The sequence below is a fragment of the Phyllostomus hastatus genome, unplaced genomic scaffold (genome assembly GCF_019186645.2).
Source record: "Phyllostomus hastatus isolate PE091 unplaced genomic scaffold, TTU_PhHast_1.1 phas_scaffold_182, whole genome shotgun sequence".
In the NCBI taxonomy this organism is placed as follows: Eukaryota; Metazoa; Chordata; class Mammalia; order Chiroptera; family Phyllostomidae; genus Phyllostomus; species Phyllostomus hastatus.
In genome coordinates, this window is record NW_025334013.1 from 567,231 (window position 1) to 585,728 (window position 18,498).

The 18,498-nt window shown below is 70.5% G+C and overlaps 1 protein-coding gene across 4 annotated transcripts; it reads right to left on the bottom strand.

Moving 5' to 3' along the window:
* Positions 1-1,685: 1,685 nt before the first annotated feature.
* On the bottom strand, positions 1,686-18,079 carry NADK (NAD kinase). Of its 4 annotated transcripts, none has more exons than XM_045859291.1 (12): positions 17,953-18,079; positions 8,332-8,547; positions 7,851-7,934; positions 6,830-6,959; positions 6,502-6,610; positions 6,328-6,413; positions 5,776-5,878; positions 5,274-5,428; positions 4,957-5,056; positions 4,711-4,880; positions 4,053-4,135; positions 1,686-3,561 (listed from the first exon to the last, which is right to left on the bottom strand). In XM_045859291.1, exons 2-12 carry the CDS (start codon positions 8,499-8,501, stop codon positions 3,393-3,395), a joined length of 1,359 nt encoding a protein of 452 aa, XP_045715247.1. In that variant the 5' UTR covers positions 8,502-8,547; positions 17,953-18,079; the 3' UTR covers positions 1,686-3,392. The 4 variants fall into 4 exon arrangements, with proteins under 4 accessions (XP_045715247.1, XP_045715246.1, XP_045715244.1 ...); XM_045859290.1 differs by lacking the exon at positions 17,953-18,079 and adding an exon at positions 16,791-16,976; XM_045859288.1 differs by lacking the exon at positions 17,953-18,079 and adding an exon at positions 16,004-16,168.
* Between the last annotated feature and the right edge of the window lie 419 nt (positions 18,080-18,498).

Here is an 18,498-nt window from a genome sequence, read left to right on the forward strand (position 1 = left end):
TGACGTACAGGAAGCGCTTGCCCGCCCGTTTCCGCTCCCCGCGACCTGCTCTTTAGTGTCTGGGGCTTCCCGCCGACGCCAGGGGGTTGCCACGGCCCGGACGGTGCCGCCGGTCCGCCGGGGTCCAGCCGGTGGACAGGGGCACGTGCTTCCCAGCCCGGGGGGCTGTGGTGGAGTCCAGCCACGCGAGGCGGACGGTCGCGTCCCCGTGGTTTCACTCGCCACGCTCTCCTGTGCCCGAGGTCGCCCACGGCCGGGAGAAGGGAACGTGAGAAATAAACAGTTCGTGTTTTAAGTTGCTGGGCGTTCCGAGGAGCTTCCCGTCCGCCCTCAGACCCACAGCCCCGGTGCTGCAGGGGTCGTGTTCGCCCCCATTCCCCCGTCGTGGCGCCCCAGCGCGCGGGAGCGGCGAGGTGGCAGTCCGGGCCCGCGGCGGAGAGGCCGCCCGGCGCTCAGGGACGCGGCGAGCGTGCGCAGGAGAAGGGCTGGCGCCGGCTTTTCCTGGCGGCCAGAGGACCGCGCTGGGCCCGGAGGTGAAGGGCGTGCGAAGTGAAGCCGGCGTTTACAAACATACCGCCTCGCCGCTGTCATCAGGACTTGTCCTGAGTGTGTGGGAGCCCCTGGGCGCCCCCGGCTTTGATAGGCTTCCCTTGCCTGGAAGGTCCAGACCCAGAGGTCAACAGTCTCTTTGGGGAAGAGCGATCCTGTGGGCCAGGCCCCTGCTCTCAAAGGGGACCCTCTGCCACGGCAGGGGACCGGGCTCAGCCTGAGGTCCACACGCCCAAACCCTGGGTGCCAGCAGGCACTTCTGCCCCTGCTCAGACGGCCGTGGTCAGCAGGCGGACAGAGGTGTCCTGCCACCCGACCGGGTGCCTGCCTCCTCGGGGGGTGAGGGGGGGGGCAGGGCAAACTCCCCAGCCAGCAGACACCTCCATCCTCACCGGAGGGTGACTTGTCCCAGAGCGAGACTCACTCGTGATTTGACAGGCAGAGCGGTGGACAGGGGCAGGGGAGGCTGGCTGGCCTCCAGAGCTGGCCCAAGGGGCAGAACAGGGAAGGGGGATCTGATGCCAGCCGGGGCCCTTGCTTACACCTGCGGAGGGTGACGGTGGCACATCTGGGGTGGTGGTTTGGCTTCTCCTGGGCTCTGGCCTACAGGGCTGATCTGACATGAGTGTCTGCAGCGCCCAAGTGGGTCCCAGCAAAGCCGTGCCCCACACCCCCCGGGGGGGCAGCGGAGGAGCTCCAGGGTCCGTCCCACAGGCCCCGTCAACCCCAAAAGGCCTGGAGGGAGCTGGGCGAGGGCCCATGGGCCTGGGGGACCGAGGACTCTGAGCCCCTCCCTGTGGAGGCCCTGGATTCACACCCTGGCGGGTCCTTTCTGCCCAGGGCCGCTCTGCATGAGGCCCCACACAAAATGCTACACTTTTTCTTCACTCACCAGTTTTCCTTAGTGTTTGTGTATTTAACGTGTGGCCCAGAGATGCCCTGCACCCTTCCTGCTCCTTCCTGCAGGACCGGTGGCCGCGCCCACACGGACACCCAGCCTCCAGCCCCTGGAGCGGAGACACCTCCCAGCCCCGGTCCTGCCAGAGTCCACGGCAAGGCAGACAGCGAGACCCCGCCCTCTGCCCTGTCTGTGGGGTGGTTACAAAGAACCAAATAAAGGTACCGGTCAACCCAACTCTTAAAACAAGTGGCTTTATTGAAAGGATCTGAAAATAGTAATAAGGCTTTCAACAACATTTAATAAATTTTAAGAATATTAACAATATGAAACATTAAGAATTTACTCAAAAAAATCCAAAGCTTTCTCGATCGCCGCACCACCGTGCTGCGATCAGGCCTGGGCTAACCCTCGCTTTCCCGGCTGAACAAGTGATCTGTTCCGAAGGCCACACGTCTGCCCCTGAAGCCGGGGTGGGGTCCCCTCGGCCGGCAGGCAGCCGGGTGGGAGCATGGGGGACGGCGAGAGCACACCTCCACGTCCGGCACCAGGCCGAGCGCCAGGCCCCGCCGCAGTCCGGACGCCGAGGTGCCTCCACAGGGGCGGGGTGGGGGGGGGGGCAGTGCTTCATCTCGCGCAGACAACGGAGACAGTGCTCAGGCTTCAGGGCCAGCGCCTCGGAGACCTGGCCCTGGGCGCCCTCCTACGTGCACAAGACTGGGGCGTGTGGCCCCCAAGTGGGCAAGGCACAGCCCCACCCGTCACTGCAGACGCGAGGCCCAGGCAGGGCACCCAGCCCTCCCCTCGCCCCGATCTAGCAGGTAAACGTACCGCTCAGGGACACGTCAGTGCACGGGAACAGGCTCGGGCTGTGGGTGGCTGCTGGGAGAGGGGCCAAGGCCACGGGCAAGCCCAGCCCGGGCTCCCAGCCCGGGCTCCACCCCAGCTCCGGCCCCCACACGGCAAATACGCATGCGTGTGCTCTCGCGTGTCCGGGTGGCTGGCCGAGCGGGGCGGCGGCTGGAATGACTGGCTGTCCCTGTGGCCCGAGACCCGAGTGAGCGCCACCGCCCCCGTCCCCACACCAGCTGCCTTGTGACAACTGCGAAGCCACGTGGCTCCCCAACTGAGACCCCCCCCCCACCCCGAGGTGGCCATGCCGGACTGGAGACATGGTCCCGCGCCCCTTACACACAAGAAACATGGAACACGGCTCGGCTTCACGCCCGTGCTGGGCCTCCTCTGGAGTCACACTCCGAGCGTGCGGGGCAGGGTGCGGGGACAGCACGTCGGCGCGCCTGCGAGAACCTGGAACGAACACGCGGGGCTGGACGCGCCCTGCGGCCCGTGGGGGTGCGGCTCCGATGCGCGCGGAATGTGTGTGGGCCGACCTCTCACCCAGGCTCCCGGGCCACGGTGCGACGCTCTGCCGAGCCCGTCACCCCAAAGCCGGGGTGGGAGACAGGGCCTGGGGGCCGCGTGGGAGGGAGGGGCCCCAGCTGCCTGCAACTGCTCCCCAGGGGCTCTCCAGCTGCCTCCCCCGAGGACGGCGGGGAGGCACGGGGGGGGGGGGGGGTGAGCGTGTGGCCCAGGGCAGGCTCGGCTGTGAGACAGGCACTCCCACACCCCAGGACAGGCCGCCCCCTCCGGGCCCTCTCCTCGCAGCAGACCGATGCACCGAGCTCCCGGCCGGGAGCTGTGGGGCGCTGGCCGGTGCCGGATCCCCGGCGACGGGACCCACAGGCGAGCCGCGTGGCTCTCCAAGCTTCGTTCATCGCTTCCTTGGCTTTTACTCAGAAATGCAGAAAGAGGTCAGACGTGAGAGAGTAGAAACAGCTGATCTGGTCGACAAAAGGCAGATTCTGGGCTCCTCCTCCGGCCACAGCCAGGAGTGACGGGGCCGCCGGCGCCCACGTGGACGCGTGACTGACTGCGGCCGGCGCCGCTAGTCCTCCGTCTCCCCCTCCTCCTCGGCCTCCTCCTCGGCGGCGAAGTGCGCCTGCCGCTTGCGCACGTTCCAGTGCAGGCACTGGGCCAGGCTCTCGAACCAGTCGCTCACGGGGTCCCGGACGCAGATGGAGGGGAGCGGGTAGCACGAGGTAGTGATGCTGAGGCTGGAGAGGGCGCAACGCCGCACCGTGAGCCCGCGCTTGCCCGCCCAGCCCCCCCTTCCCCAGGGCCCTCCCCGGGGCGGCGTCCGCCCTCTCCGGCAAGGAGCCAGCCATTTTGGACCGGCCCCCCAGCCCGGCCGCGGCCCCAGGGGCACTGCCGCACATCCCGGTGCGGAGCCACACAGCCGGCTCCGCACGGTGAGGAGACCCCCAGGGGTGTGGGGAGGGCACGGGGACAGAGCAGCCAGGCACAGCCAGCGCGGAGCGGACCGGCACCACCGGGGACGGCAGAGCACGGGGCCGCGCACAGCAGCCTGCCGAGGGGCGCCCGCGGGCAGGGGCCGCCGGACGGGACGGCGTGAGACAGGGACTCTCTGGACTCCTGGTGACAAGCTGAGCCTGCAGGGCCACGTCCCCCAGGGCGTGGCGATGAGGGCAGCAGGCCGGGACGCACCCAGCTCCTCACACCCTGCTCCGGCCCCCTGCCCGCCCACCTGTCTCCGTGGCGGATCTCCTGCCTCTTCCGTCCGTCCAGGGACACCCAGGCGGTGTTCCTTGCTTCCGGTGACAGCATGATCTGAAGGGGCCAAGCAGGACAGGCGTGGGCCTGCGTGTGTGCCGCCAAGCCCCTCGGGCCCTGCCCCGGAGGGAGGACCCAGCTCGGGGGAAGCATGGCACCCACTCCAGGCCACGGCCAGTTCCCAGCTGTGAAGGCATTAACGGTGTCTGACGGACATCAGCCCTGGAGGACAGCAGGCAGATGTCCCTCCAGGCCCAGGGTCTCCAAACACCCCCACACGGGGGCGTGCACAGCTAGACAAGGCCGGGTGGCTGGCTGCAGCCCCACCCCCCGGAGCCAATGCCCACCTCGAACCGCTCGCCCTGCCCCCACCCAACGGGGACAGGCTGCTTCGTGGGGACAGAGCACGCAGCCGGAGGGGCTGGCCCAGAGCCCAGCACGGCCCCCTGTGCACCGCAACCCGAGGCCGCAGGGGCCCCAAGGACAGGAGGGAGGCCCCTCCGGCACTCAGCAAGGTGGAGCCCGCAGCCCGGGGGCCCTGGGGTCGGCGCCAGGGGGGCCAGAACCAGCGGTCAGCACCGGGGCCCCAGGCAGGGAGTCCCCCCAGAGAAGGTGGAGAAGTGGGCTCTGACCTTCAGCTCGACCCCTGCGGGGACCACGATGGGCCGGAAGGACAGGGAGTGGGGGCAGATGGGCGTGATCATGATGGCCGGCACGTTGGGGTGGATCATGGAGGCTCCGGCCGCCGCCGCGTACGCCGTGCTGCCCGTCGGGGTGGACACGATGACACCTGAGGGACAGGCTGCGGGGTCACTCTCCACGCACCGCCCCGGCCGCGGGTGCCCAGGGCGCCCCGGACAGCCCGGACGCACACATACCGTCGCCCTGCACCGTGGTGATGAGGTGCCCGTCCAGGTAGACGTCCACGTTGGACAGGTAGGAGGAGGGGCCTCTGTCGATCACCACCTCGTTCAGTACCTGAGTGGGGGGCGGGGGGGGCGCATGCTGAGGGCCGGGCAGCACCTCCAGGTGGGCTGGCCCCGCAGGCCCCTGTGCTGCCCCTGGGAGGTCCTGAGGACGGGGTCGGGGGCTTCCCTTGGGGTCCAACCAGAGTCCCCACATCCCGCACCCCTCCCTGGGGCCATCGCCAGGGAGGGCCAGGCTGGGGGCCCGGCGGAGGGGGGTGGCCACAGACCTGGTACTGCAGGACCTGCTTCCCTGCCTCCGTGTCTCGGTCCGAAGCCAGCACCCCATTCTCACTGACCCCGTTGGGGGCGGCAACCTTCTTCCCCCTGAGCTCCTTCACGACCTTGACCTTCAGCCGGCTCCGGAGAACAACAGCTGCGTTCCCTGGGGGCACAGGCAGGTCACAGCCCCAGCCAGGAACCCTCGCCTCCCTTCTCCCGAACGGCCACCCCCTGCTGCTCAGCGCGGACGGCGCTTCGGCCTGCCCGGCGCTCCCACGCACGTGCGAGCCGGTCAGAGCTCTCGGGCCTCCGAGTCCGGAGGGGCTCGAGGGCCGCACGTCACCGACACCCCAGAGCTCGGGCGGGCGGGGGGTGGGGGGGTGTGAGGGCTGGGGGGCCGAGGGGAGGGGCTGAGCAAAACACGGCGACGACCACACAAACCAGGGGGACGGTGAGGCCCGGCTCAGAGCTGCGGGTGGGCTCCAGCGCACCCTGGACTCGGGGACTCACCCTGGATCACCTGCGTGACTTGGGTCTGAAAGTTCTCGAAGTTGAAAGGGGTCAGGAAGCCCAGGGAGCCCAGGTGGAACGCCATGACCGGAGGCACGCTGCCCTGTGAGCCGAAGGCGGCGGACTCAGCAGCCAGTCCCCCCACAGGTCCCCCGCCACAGGCCCCCGGGGTCAGCGCCCGGCCGGGGCGAGGGGCTGGGCCGGCGTGACCACTGAGGTCAGCGAGGCCAGCAGTGGGGGAGGGAACAGCCCTGCAGGCCCTCTCCCGTGGCCGCCACGCCTGGCCACCTAACGCCCCTAGCGGGGGCCCTGCGGCACTCGGGGCCACCCCTGGCCCCCAGCGCAGACTCCCACCCACTGGTGCCACCCAGGGCTCCCTGCCCGTGCCCGGAGCGCCGGCCCGTGCGGCTGCTGGCCCCCTGCTCACAGCACCAGGCGGAGCAGCCCGGCACCCGGCCGACCTGCCCGCCCACCACAGCGTCCGAGTCAGTGCGCCAGGCAACTGGCGACATGGCGTTGGGGGGAGGGAGGCCGCCTGGTGAGAGCCCGCACCTGGAAGAGCGAGGAGGCGTACAGCAGGGTCCCGTCCCCACCCAGGCAGATGATGAAGTCGATCTGGTTGGAGATGTCGTCGTAGTCTAGAGGGCAGAGGGAGAGCCGCGTCAGGCCGCCAGCACGGGGCCGGGGCGCCCGGTGCTCCCCCGGGTGCAGGCCCCGGGCGCTCACCTTCTCGGAAGGTGCAGAACTTCTTCTTCACCGGCCCGAAGCCGTCGTCACCCACGATGGCGGGGTCTTCCAGAACCTTCTTCTCCACATACACAATCATGTTCTTCTCCTGGGGACCGACGGGCGCGTCAGCTCCAGCACGAGGCCTGGCCCGGCTGTCTCTGGCGGCCGGCGACTGTGCAGCGAGCCTCCTGACCCCGCCGGCCCCAGGCCCCTCTGTCACCCGCCCCCCCCACACCCAGGGCGGGCTCCCGCTGGCGCGAGGGGCGGGGGGCGGGGGACACAGAAGGCGGGGCTCGGGCTGCCCCCAGCCCCGCCTCCTGCTCACCTCCATCAGGTACACGCAGAGCTCCTTGAAGGGCTGCAGCAGGCTGGCGTCCCGGATCTTCCTGATGACGAGGACGCTCTTCGGGGACTTGCTCCACGTCAGCCGCTGGCTGGCGGGGTCCTGGATGTGCCTGCGACGGGAGAGGGGCGTTCCCACCAGGGCAGACACCCGTCTGTGGGGCACCTGATGCCGACCGCACCCACAGCTCACCGCCGAGGCCAGGCCTCCCCAGGGGGACACAGTGCCTGCGCCAGTCGGCCCTGCGGTCTGCGGGCAGCCTGGCAGCGGAGGCACAGGCGGCTGCCGGGCCCCACGCTGGCTGGGGCTGAGGGGCAGCGACCCTCAGATGGGTCAGCGGCCGAAGCACAAGGGCTGGTGGCCCCGCCCCTGCGGCCACGGCTGCCCCAGAAGTTGGGGACCCTGTGGGGGTGAGCGTGCCACAGGTGCCAGGCACAGCCCCCAGAGCTGAGACGGAGTTCCGACTTTTCCAAAACATAAAGCACCGGGGCCAGAAGCAGCACATTAGAGCTTCCTCAGGAGACACCGCGCAGCTGGGGGGAGCCCGGACTCGGGGGCTGGTCTTGTGGACCCAGTGAAATCACCCCAATTGCTCAGGGTATAAACAGCGTCTCCTCAGGCACCACGCAGCCCCCAAGGGTGCAGAGGTGGCCTGGCCACACCCCCCGCGCCGCGGCCCGGCCCCGGTGTGGAGGACGCAGCAGCTGTGAGGTGGGGTCGGCCTCGAACAAGTGAACTGGGATGTTACGACGGGCCAGCGTCTCGCGCTGAGAATCGTTAGAGGAGAAATGCTTAGACCCACCAAGTGCGCGAGTATGAAATATGTCGTTTTTCTCCCCAGAGTTTTTACTAAAACACACACACACACACACACACACACACGTACCTGGGCATGGCCCGCCCACCCCACCCACGTTCCAGCGGCTTCTCACTGTGAGCGCTAGAACCTTCCGCAGCATGGCGGCCCCACCGGACCCTCCTGGGGGCCGCCCAGTGCACTCACATGACCGTCTGGGGGTTCTGCAGCACGCAAGCCTTTGGTCCGAAGGTGGTCACTGGGCACGGCCCGTGCAGAGAGCGGGTCCTCCTGCGGAGGCGGGGGGAACGGCGGTGACGCCGCGGCAGACGCTGCGCAGGCTGGGAGCATCAGACTCCCCAGAACAGGGACCCAGGGCCGGGGACGGGCCTGGACCCCTCCTTCGTGCCCTCCTCCCTCCGCCCTGGCCGGCACCTCCAACCGGCCGCCAGCACGCCGGGTCCCCGTCCTCTGAGACAGAACGGGCGCGTTGCCCAAACCCTGGCGCTGCTCACGGGACCCGTGCTCCAGAGGCGAGGCCCGGGCTGGCGGCTCGCGCCGGGGCCCCGGGCATGTCCCGCAGCCCTCGGGCCGGAGCACTGCCCCTGGCGGGCGGTGCACGGGCAGCAGGGCCAGCCTGGGGGCTGGCGGGGGGCTGGGGGGTGGGGCGTCCCGACTGCCCGAGTACCTGAACTCCTTCGTGCTGGGGAGGGCCGGCGCGGCAGACAGGCTGCGGGACTTGGCCCGGCCGCGCAGGGGGCGGCCCGGCCCAGCATCCTCGTCCCCGTGGCAGGCAGTGCAGCGGTAGGACGCGTCCGCGCTCAGCCCCTTCCGCACGCCGACCTCCTCCGGCTCCATCTCCGGCGTCGGCGAGCGCGGGCTGCGGCGAAAGAAGCACCGATCCCTGCGGGGGGGCGGGGGGGGGGAGGACGGGGACGACACGGGGTGGTGAGCACCCAGGCCCCCGGCACGCCCGTCCGCGCCGATGCACCTGGTCTGTCCCGGGGAGCGGGGCTGGGGGGGCTGGCGTCTGCTCGCCCTGGCGGTTCCCACCCGGGGCCCAGGAGCTCGGGAACCCCACGGCGGCTCTGCATACGCCCGGCGGGGCTGAGGGTCGAAGGGGAGGGGAGAGCTGCCACGACAGGGCGGTGGCGGCGCGTCTCCCCGGCCACGTGGGGCTGCGCGGCTCCTGGGGGGGGGTCCGGGCGCGGGTTTTAAACGCCCCCAGTCCAGAAACGCCGAACAGAGGTGACACGTCCGTGCAGAAGCGAGCGCCACAGGGGCGCGTCCCACTCCACGCCCTGCACGCAGGGCCCGCGAGCGCCACACCGCACCCCCAGCCTGGCCTGGGTGGCCCTCGGGGACGGCTCCAGCTCCCCAAGGGAGGGGTCGCAGGGGGCAGCGTCCTGCAGGCACACACGACGGGGCATCCGCACAGCAGCGCCCACACCCACCAGGCGAGGACGCAGGAGACACGTGCGAGCCAGGCAGCCACGGTGGCTCTGCGCACCGGCAGCGAGGGAGGGCAGCCCGGCCCGCGCTCTAGGACAGAAAACGCGCAGGACCTGCTCCCGACAGGAGCCCGGGGCAGCGGCCCCAGCACTGGGAGGGCCACGCCGGGCAGGACGCCGCCGCGACTCTGAGGCCTCAGGAGACCGAGTGCACTGGCTGCGGGGGCAGCTTCACGACAGACACCGACCGTCCGTCCGAAAGCCCTGACTCTGGGAACGGAGACAGTGCTCGGGGTCCACTGCGCCCCACTCAACAAGGGGCCGCACCCCACAGGGACCAGCAGCAGGCCCTTCCGCGAGGGGGACGCGCCGGCTCCAGGACGCCCGCGGACCGGAGGGGCCCGCAGCAGCGGCGGAGCGCGGGGAGGGAGAGGGGCTGGGGCCCGGGCCCCCACAGCCGGGCAGCCGCAGACAGACAGACATGCCCAGAGGGCAGGGCGGCCCCTCTGCGGCTGGGGCGGGGAGGGGGGGGACCGCCCCTTCCCCAGGGGTCAGGGGACGGGGCAGCCCCGTGTGGAAGGACGGAGCGAGGCCCTCGAGCCGCAGGCGGGCGTGAGCTCAAGTCAAACTCCAAGACTCGCAGGAGACGGCGCAGGAGATAGTCTCCGTGGCCTTGGCAAAGTGTTTTTGTTACTTTTCCATGTATTTATTTTAAAAAATTTCATGTATTTACTGAGAGACAGGGAGTGAGGGAGGAAGAGAGGGAGAGAAACATTGACTGGTTGCCTCTTGGACCAAACCCGCACCCAGGCGCGCGCCCCGACCAGGAATCCCACCCGCGACCCCTCGACTCGTGGGGGGTGGGGCCCAGCCAACTCGGTCCCACGGGTCCGGGCGGCCCGGATCCGCCGCGCCGGACACACAGAGCACAAACCAGGAGAGAACCCGACTCCACTCCAGTGAACACCTTTCACCCCCCACGAGACACCGTTAGTAAGATGAACAGCGTCAGTGCAAGCCGCAGAACCACAGAAAACACTTGCAAACACACACGAGACGGGGGGCGTCCCCGGAACACACACAGACCTGCGGACACTCGGCAGACAGACACGCGGACTGAGAACCGGGCCCTCCGGACCGCAGCTGTGCCGACGGCTCCGCAGAAGCGCGCGGGCAGACGCCCACGCCAGCGGCCGCGAGGGACGCGCAGCTGAAACCACAACCAGGTGCACCTGGCGTCTGACCAGAGCCGCGGCAGAGCAGCAGGGGCTGGGGGGGCGGGGCACCGCACCCCTCCCCGGGGGGCCAGCTGGGCAGCTTCCTGCAGGTGAAACGCACGCCCCCCCGAGCCGCGGCCCCGCGGCCGTGCCTGCCGCAGAGCTCAGCCTAGAGGACGCCGCCGGGGTCCACCTCGAACCGGAGCGGCCCCCACTCGGGCCTCTGCTCAGAGGGCTCCTCCCCCCCGGGCCCCCCGCCCCCCCCACCGGCACGGGGTGCTGCTGCCGGCCCGTGGGGCTCAGTCCTCCACCCCGCCCCGCCGCGGAGGCCGCAGGAACTCAGCAGCCCCACGTCCGAGGCTGGCGCCCAGGGCGCAGGCTGGTCTGGACACAGGAACCTGCTGGGTCGGCGGGGGGGGGGCACACGGGGACCCTCACAAGGGCAGGCCTCATGGGCTCCCCGGGGCCGGGCGGCGGCCGGAGACCAAACCCGGCGCTCGCCTGCCTCCACTCGGGAGCCGAACGGCGGGGGCGGGGCGGGGGGCGGGGCCTGGAGCCGGGAGGAAGCTGGAGGGCGGGGCCAGAAGCCGAACCGGCCGGGACAGGCGGGCAGCCAGGGAGCGGCCGCGAGCGCGGGTCCGAAGGGCACGGGGACCAGCCGCTGGAGACACGGGCGGGTGCTGGCTGCCGTGTGGACACGCCGGGTGGGTCCGCTCCCTCCCTCGCGACGCCGTTCAAGCCAAACATGCTGGGGTCGCCTGCGCCGCGCACGGCCCGACCCCACCCCTGCCCCCGGAGCTGACCCACCCGTCTCCCCACGCCCCCGGGCGGCCGGCACCCGGGTGAGGGCGACCTGTCCCACGCGGTGCACGAGAGCCAGGAGCCTGGCTGGCGCGGCTCGGTGGGCCGGAGAGTGCCCCTTAACCGGAAGGTTCTGGGCTGGATTCCCCGTCAGGGCCCACGCCCAGGCTGCAGCCTCGACCCCGGGTCTGGCCAGGCGCCCGAGGGAGGCGGCCCCTCTCTCCAAAACCAGAGGGAAGAGATGTCCCTGACAAATGCCCCCGGGAGAAGGGGAGCCGCCGGGCTGTCCCCGGGGGGCCGAGGAAGGCGCAGGTCAGACCACCCCCGTGCCCACACGTGAGCCGGTCCGCGGCCCCGAGCTCAGGCGGAGAGGCACTGCAGACCCCGGGACGGAGGGCGGGGTCCGTGGGGAAGCAGGGGACAGGCCGCACAAAAAGCAGCCGTGGCTGACGCAGGGCCAAGGCCACTGGCGAGCTTACTTTCCACTCCACAGGCAGACGCGCCCGGGCAGGCGGCAGGGGTCCCTCTGCGTGTCCCCCTCCATGTGAGGGGCCTGAGGAGCAGGGACGGGACGCACGCTCCCCAGGGCCCCAGAGCTGGGACGGGCACAGCCGGCCCCGGGCTGGCACGCCCAGGCCCCTGCCCACAGCCACGGGGGACAGACGTCGGCCCCAACGCAGCAGAGAGGCCCAACAGAGGGGCCGAGGGGAACACGGCCCGTCCCCTTCCGGGACTCGGCCGGAGGGCACAGCCAGGGCGCCCCCCCCCCACCACACGGGGCTGACACCTTGGGGTGGGGGGAGGCAGGGGTGCCTGAGAGAACCCCAGTGACGTGAGAGCGGCGCAGGAGATGCCCCCGACAGAGTGACGGGGGAGGGGGCTCTGTGGGGTAGGGGGGGCTCCGCAGTCACTGGGGGGCACCTGTGGTCCTGAGCTCAGGGGTCCCACACCGACCCCCAGCCTGAGCCGGAGGGGGTGCTGGGACCCCAGACGCGGGAAACCGTCTCGCTGAGGAGGCATGGGGGTGCTGAGCTGGTTGGGCCGCTGCACCCGGAGGAGAAAAGTGACGGACGAGACCCCCCACGACGCTGCAGCCTTCAAAACGGTGGTGAGGGCCGCGCAGTCCCGGCCCTTCACGCGTCCCGTGTGCCGTGACGGGCCGCACGTTGGAAGGGACGAACAGCCGATGTCGTTTCCGTCTGCGCGGCTGAGGGGGTGCAGGCGGCAGGGCGCTCCCCCGCCCGACCCCCGGGTTCGTCCGTCCGTCAGGTGGGAAGCCGTCCGTCAGGTGGGAAGCCGCGCGGCCCTGGCCCTGCGGCGCGGAGGGGCGGGGTGGGCGTCGGCCCCACCGGGCACACGGCCCCCGTCCCCGGGCAGGGCGCTCGCCTGGGGTGCGGACCAGGTCCCCAGCTGGGGGCGCGCGAGAGGCAACCACCACACAAGGGTACTTCTCTCCCTCTCCCTCCCTTCCCCTCTCTGAAATAAATAATAAGTAACTAAATAAACAAAATGTTTGTTAAAAAACGAAAACCATACTTTTTAAAAAGGCGGTTGCACAGACCCAGCACGGCACAAAGCAGTGCCCGGGCCCTCTGAGTGCGTGGGGACGCCCGCCCCGCCCCCACAACCCCCGCCACCCCTGCACGCACTGCCACGGTCCCCACCCCGCCGCGCCCCGCCGCCCGGGCAAGGGGCAGGACGCAGCCCCCACAGGCAGCGCCCGAGCCATGATGCCGCCTCAGCTCCTCCCCACGGGCAGCCGCACGGGCAGCACCGGGCCTCCAAAGGGGACTCGACCCCAACAGCAGGCGCTGGAGAAGGGTCAGCCCATGGCCCGCGGGGTCTGCCGCGGGAGGGCGAGGCCGGCTCCGTCTCCGGGACGCACGCAGCGCGCCGACAGGGCAGGAGGGGGGCGGCACACGCCCAGCTGCAGCAGCTGGGGCACAGGCCCCCCCTCCGCGACGGAACCCCAGCACCCCGGGGCCGAGGGGAGCCCCTGGGCTCCATGAAGGACGTCCACCACGGCCCACAACGACGTCCTGCTCCGGGGTGGAAAAACGAACACCCCCCCCAGCCTGGGGGCAAGGCCGGGCACATGCTCGCCGCCTGGCGGGGCAGAGGGCAGAGGGCAGAGGGCAGAGGGCTGAAGGCCGCGGCCGGGCTCAGGCCCAGGCCCAGCAGACAGGGACCGGGGCAAAACCGGGGCAAAACCAGCGCTCACCGTCGCCTGGACCCCCGCGATGCCAGCGTGGTGCCACACGGGGGCGCCACACGCGTCCAACGCACGGGACACGTAATCACAAGGAAATCTTGGGATGTCTTCAGCAAACGCACAACTTTGGGTGCTGGGCCGCGTCAGGGCCCGAGGGCCGCAGGCCGGGCACCCCGACAGAGGGCTCCTGTGCCGGGGAGAACCGAACACCGACGGGGGGGGGGGACTAGAGACGCTCTCCCCCAGAGCGGCATCTGCGGGGGCCGGAGGCGCCCGTCCAGCAGGGACCAGCAGGCTCCTTCCAGATCTGCTGGGGGGGGGGGGCGGGGGTGGAGGCCGCAGGGCTGGCGGCACCAGGAAAAGACGAGCAGGGAGAGGTCGGCTCTGGCTTCGCGACCGGCCCCCGCCCTGTGGTGGCCGCAGGGCAGGGAGAGCCCCAGGCAAGGCAGGGCCACACAGCGGCCGAGCCGGCCTGGGCCGAGGGCCCCGGGGACGCACTGAGGAAGGGCGGGCGGGCCTTCCCAAGCGGCCCGGGAGCCCTTCGTCGTCCACAGGCAAAGAAACCAAGCCCTGCCCGCCCCCACAAACTCCACACCCTGAACAAAAACCAACTCAAAAGGGATCAAAATCGACTGTGTCTCGTGTAACCCACAAAGCACAGAACCTGCGTTAGGAAGCACAGGAGACACTTCTGGGACCCAGGGCCAGGGGAACTGTTTCCACGGGACGCCAAGAGCACAGCCCACACAAGGGAAAGAGCCGTAGGAGCCCAGCCCCGCGGGGACCCTGCCCCGGGAGACCAGAAAAGGGGCTGCGGGCTGGGAAGCGCCCACAGGCGCCTGCGGCCACCGCAGACTCATGGCCGGAGGGCACCGGTGTCGGAGCACAGGCACAGAGCCTGCCGGGACGCGGGCGGGGAGGGGGGCGGCGGAGGGGACGGCGCACAGGCCTGAGCAAGGGCGCCGGCCACCGGGAAGTGCCAGTGGACACCGAGAGGGGACATCACCGGACACCCCCCAGGCCCACCGAGAAGACAAAGAGCGGGGGTCTCGGAGACCGGACCCGCACGAGGGCGGGAACCAGAGAGGACAGTCCCCCTGGGAGGGGGCCGGCCGGCAGCTCCGCTCAGACCCTGAACACTCCACCCGGCCCCCGGCCCAGAGAAAACCTCGCGCCCACCCAGGAACCCGCACGGGGGAGCTCACGGCAGCTTACCGAGGGTGGGCCGGCGGGGCGGGGGGAGGGCTGGGCACCACAGAGGGACGGTCCGCTGGGACCGGCCACGGCTCGGTGGCCCTCGGAGGGGTCCTGCTGAGGGAAAGGCCTGTCGCGAAGGGTCCCTGGGACGACCGATGGCCGGGGGAGGGGCCCAGGGCTGGGCGGGCTGCCTGCCGTGGGGACAGTCACTCAGAGGCAGACTCGGGGAACCCCGCAGTCACCTGCAGGCGACACGGGCGGGGCCCGGAGAGCCTATGCCACGGCGCCCGCCCTTCTCCACGGCGCCTTCCCGCTGCTCCCACGTGTGAGCGATGCCGGCACCCGGGGGGGCGCAGGGTCGGTCTGAACCGTGTCCCGACTGCCCCAGGGGCCCCGGTGCCGCCGAGGGACCTCTCAGGACCAGCCCGGCGGGGCGCGCAGGCGCGGGCCCCTCGCCAGGTAGGTCAGGGCCAGGTCCCTGGCGGGGGAAGACGAGAGGCTGCCAACCCGTCTCTCTCCCCCACTCCTCCCTCCCTCCGCCTCTCTCGGAGGAAAAAAGCAGCAGATAATCTTAAAAACGAGGTAAACCAACGAAAACAAGAAAACACAAATGCACTTGAAAACCCCCCACCACACACGACCTGGAGGTCGACGCATTTCCCTGCAAAGACTAACCTGACGACCAGACGGTAAACTAACTCAAGAAAAAGTCACATTAAACATGAAAACCAGCTTTAAAATTTATCTCCAAAGCACGTTTCTGACAATGGTGAGTCGGCACTCACATTTCACTCAAGTCTGTTTGGTGTGTCCTGAAAAGACGACATTCGAACTCGGCCCAAGTTCACTCCCGGCCCTGATTTCCACCCACAGCCTCTGCGGGGGAGTCGAGACAGGGGCGACTGGGGCCCAGTAACAGGCTCCGCCGGGCGAGGAGCCCCAGGAGGCCAATGCAGGAGAGGTCTGCAAGCGCCACACGCACCCCTAGATCGCGACAATCCGGTGCGAGCTTTGACCACGCGCCGCTGACAAAAAGGGGCCTCCACTTCTCGACGCCAGCGGGAAGCGGTTCAATCCCACCAGTCGGGCCGAGCAGGGGAAAAGGCCCGTTTACTCGCCTCCTCTCCTCCCCCGACAAACAAGGAGGAGCCGGTGCCGGGCAAGGACGTGGGGAGGCTGGGCGCTCCCGGATCCAGGCCTGGCGGGGGCTGTGGGGAGGGGCCCACGCAGGGCACTGGGAGGAGGGCCAGGCGGGTCAGGGCCGGCACAAAGGGAGAGGCAGCAGCAGCAGCTGCCCCCAGGCCCGTCCACAGGCCCGGAGACCCCCGCCCCCCAGGGCGCGCTCCGGGGGTCCCTCTAACTGCTCGGGACACTCCAGCTATACGGAAGCTGCTATTTCAGGTAATAAAGACAAAGGCCATCGACTCGGACAAAACACTCCCCCCCGCGCCCCCACCTCTTCAACCTGCTGGAGGCACCTACCTTTTCTCAAACATCTCGCCGGTGAAGTCGACTCTTGCCCGCTTTACTCACTATCAGCGGCACTGGTCCCCTCCCACAGGGCAGCCACCTCCGCTCCCCAAGAATGCTGCTTGGGCAGCTAAGGGACCCTTGTCACCGTGTGTAAGTTGCACGCGGTTTCCGGCTGGTAACACAACCCGACCTCAAGTTCAAAGAAGAAAACCTAGAACCACCTCCAGAGCCCGCCTCCGGAGACAGCCCGGTGCGCACTCGCTCCGCCCCTCGGTGGCTGGAGCAAAGGTGACGGCGGGGCAAGGTGTGGGCGCCGCGCCGGGGACAGAGGGCAGCGCGGCCTGGGTGGGGGCAGGACGCGTGGAAGGAGCCGCCGAAGGGCGACCTGCGGTGCGCCGGGACAGCACCTCGCTTATCCCGCCCGAGGGCGCGGCCTGGGCGACTCCTGGGCCACGCGCGAGGCTGCGGGTCACGCGGAGCGGGCCCAGGGCCGCGGCAACGGGAGCAGGTTACTCCGGACCTAGGCCGCCGGCGGGGCCTCCGGGATGAACGCCGAGCTCCAGGGCCCCGGCGGAGAGCGCCGCGCCCTGCGCGCTCCGCGAGGCCGCCCGGCAGCGTCCCGGGGGCCCGGGCCGGGTGGGCGTCGTCCCCTCAAGCCCGGCCCACGGCCGGCAGACGCCCCTTCCCCGGGACTGGGGCAGCGGCCAGCGGCCAGCGCCTCCCGGCGTCCACACCCCCGGGCCCCGACCCCGCGACCGCAGGCGGCCGGCAGGGCCGAGGGGCGGCGCGCACTCACCGTTCGCTGCTGCGGGCGCCTGCGGGGCCGCCCGCTTGCCGGGCCCAGTCCCCGGACTCCGCCGCCTCGCCGCTGCTCGTCCTCACTAGCCGCCCCCCGGCGCCGCGGCCGCCCCCCGCCCCATGGCCGCCCGGACCGCGGCGCCGGCCCGCCTCGCAGCCCTGCCGCCGCGCCGCCAGTGCGCACGCGCGCCCCGCCCCGCGCACGCGCCCCGCCCCCAGACGCCGGCGCGGGGCGCGGGGTGCGGGAGGCGGTCCCAGGGCGAGTGGCGAGGCCCCGGCTGCCTCCGAGGACGAGTCGTGGTCCGGCTCACCCCGCCGCGTCGGGAGCACGAGTGGCCGCCCGCTCCCCCTCACCCTGACCCTGACCCTGACCCTGACCCCTGACCCGCCCCGCTCCCCTCCCGCGAAGCCTAGGCCGGCTCGCCGCCGTCCCCGCCAGTGGGGGCCCCACCCGCCGAAGATTCCGTGACGACTCTGCTTCGAAGGAACCTGTTTCGGGAACCCAGACTCGGTGTGAACACCGGCGGCGGACCCGCGCCCCTGCGCTGGCGGCGCAGCTGGAGGGAGCGGACCCCGCCCACCTCCAGCGGCCAGGCCGGTCCGTTCACACTGCCGGGCCTCAGTGGCTCTGGGCCTGCGGTCTGGGTGGAGCCCCTGGAGGGTGGCCCGCCGGCGCTGTTCCCCCACCCCCGGAGTGGAGCGCCCGGAGGAGGGGACGGGGCCAAGGCCTCAGTGCACGCCTTGCAGCTTCTGTTGGAGCTGCCGCCTCCCAGGGGCCGGGGCGCTTCCCCCAAGGCTCCCCCACCCACCCCGCGCCCCGCCACCCCGGCCGCCACCCCGGTTGAGGGTTTCCCCGCCAGCGCAGCCTGGCGTCGGGTCCCAGCAGTGTGCTGGGGACACGCCGAAGAAGCTGCTGCAGGGGCACCGCAGGACACGGCCCCGACAGTGCGCTGCGGGGTGTTTCGTAACCTGCCTGGCTCCCCCAACACACACCTGTGCCAGCCAGCATTCCTTGTCCACACCGGGTCTCCCCGGAGACAGCCCCCTGCCCCACCCCTCCGCGGCAACTCGGCCCCCAGTTGGCCCAGCATCCCCACCCCTCCGCCCCCAGTGGGCGCTAGTCTTCTCTGGCTGGGATTCGCGGCCCGCTGCCCACTGACCTGGAACACTGCTGGTCACAGGGAAGGGCAGGTCTCGCTGCTGTCCTGGGACCACGGGGCAGTGAGAGTCCCCAGAGTGAGTGAGTGAGTGAGAGGGAAGGGAGTCGAGCCAGACAGGGGACTCTGCGGGGATTTCTCAAGCTCCGTGACTTCCCCATGTGCTGTTTTGTAAAGCCAACTTCTCTTCCCCAAAGCGACGGCCAGCCACTCCTCAGCCACACCCACAGGAGGAGACGCCTCCGGAGTTGCGCTTCTGGTTACATCCCACCACCAAAACAATGCCAGTGCCCGACCTGGCACTGCCGTGACCTGACACTGGGCCTGGCCTCCCAAGGAGCTTCTAGGGCTGGACGGTCTGCAGAGAAGGCACCAAGGCACGAGCCTGGGCAGTGTCACTGGCCAAGGACGGAGCAGGCACCCTTGCTGGGTACCTGCTCTCTGAAGGGAACAACTGTGTGTGTGTGTGACCATGGCAGCCCTCTGTCCACCATGGACCGGAGAGGCTGGCAGGAGCACCTCCTTTCAAGGATGGGACAACTGCGTGAC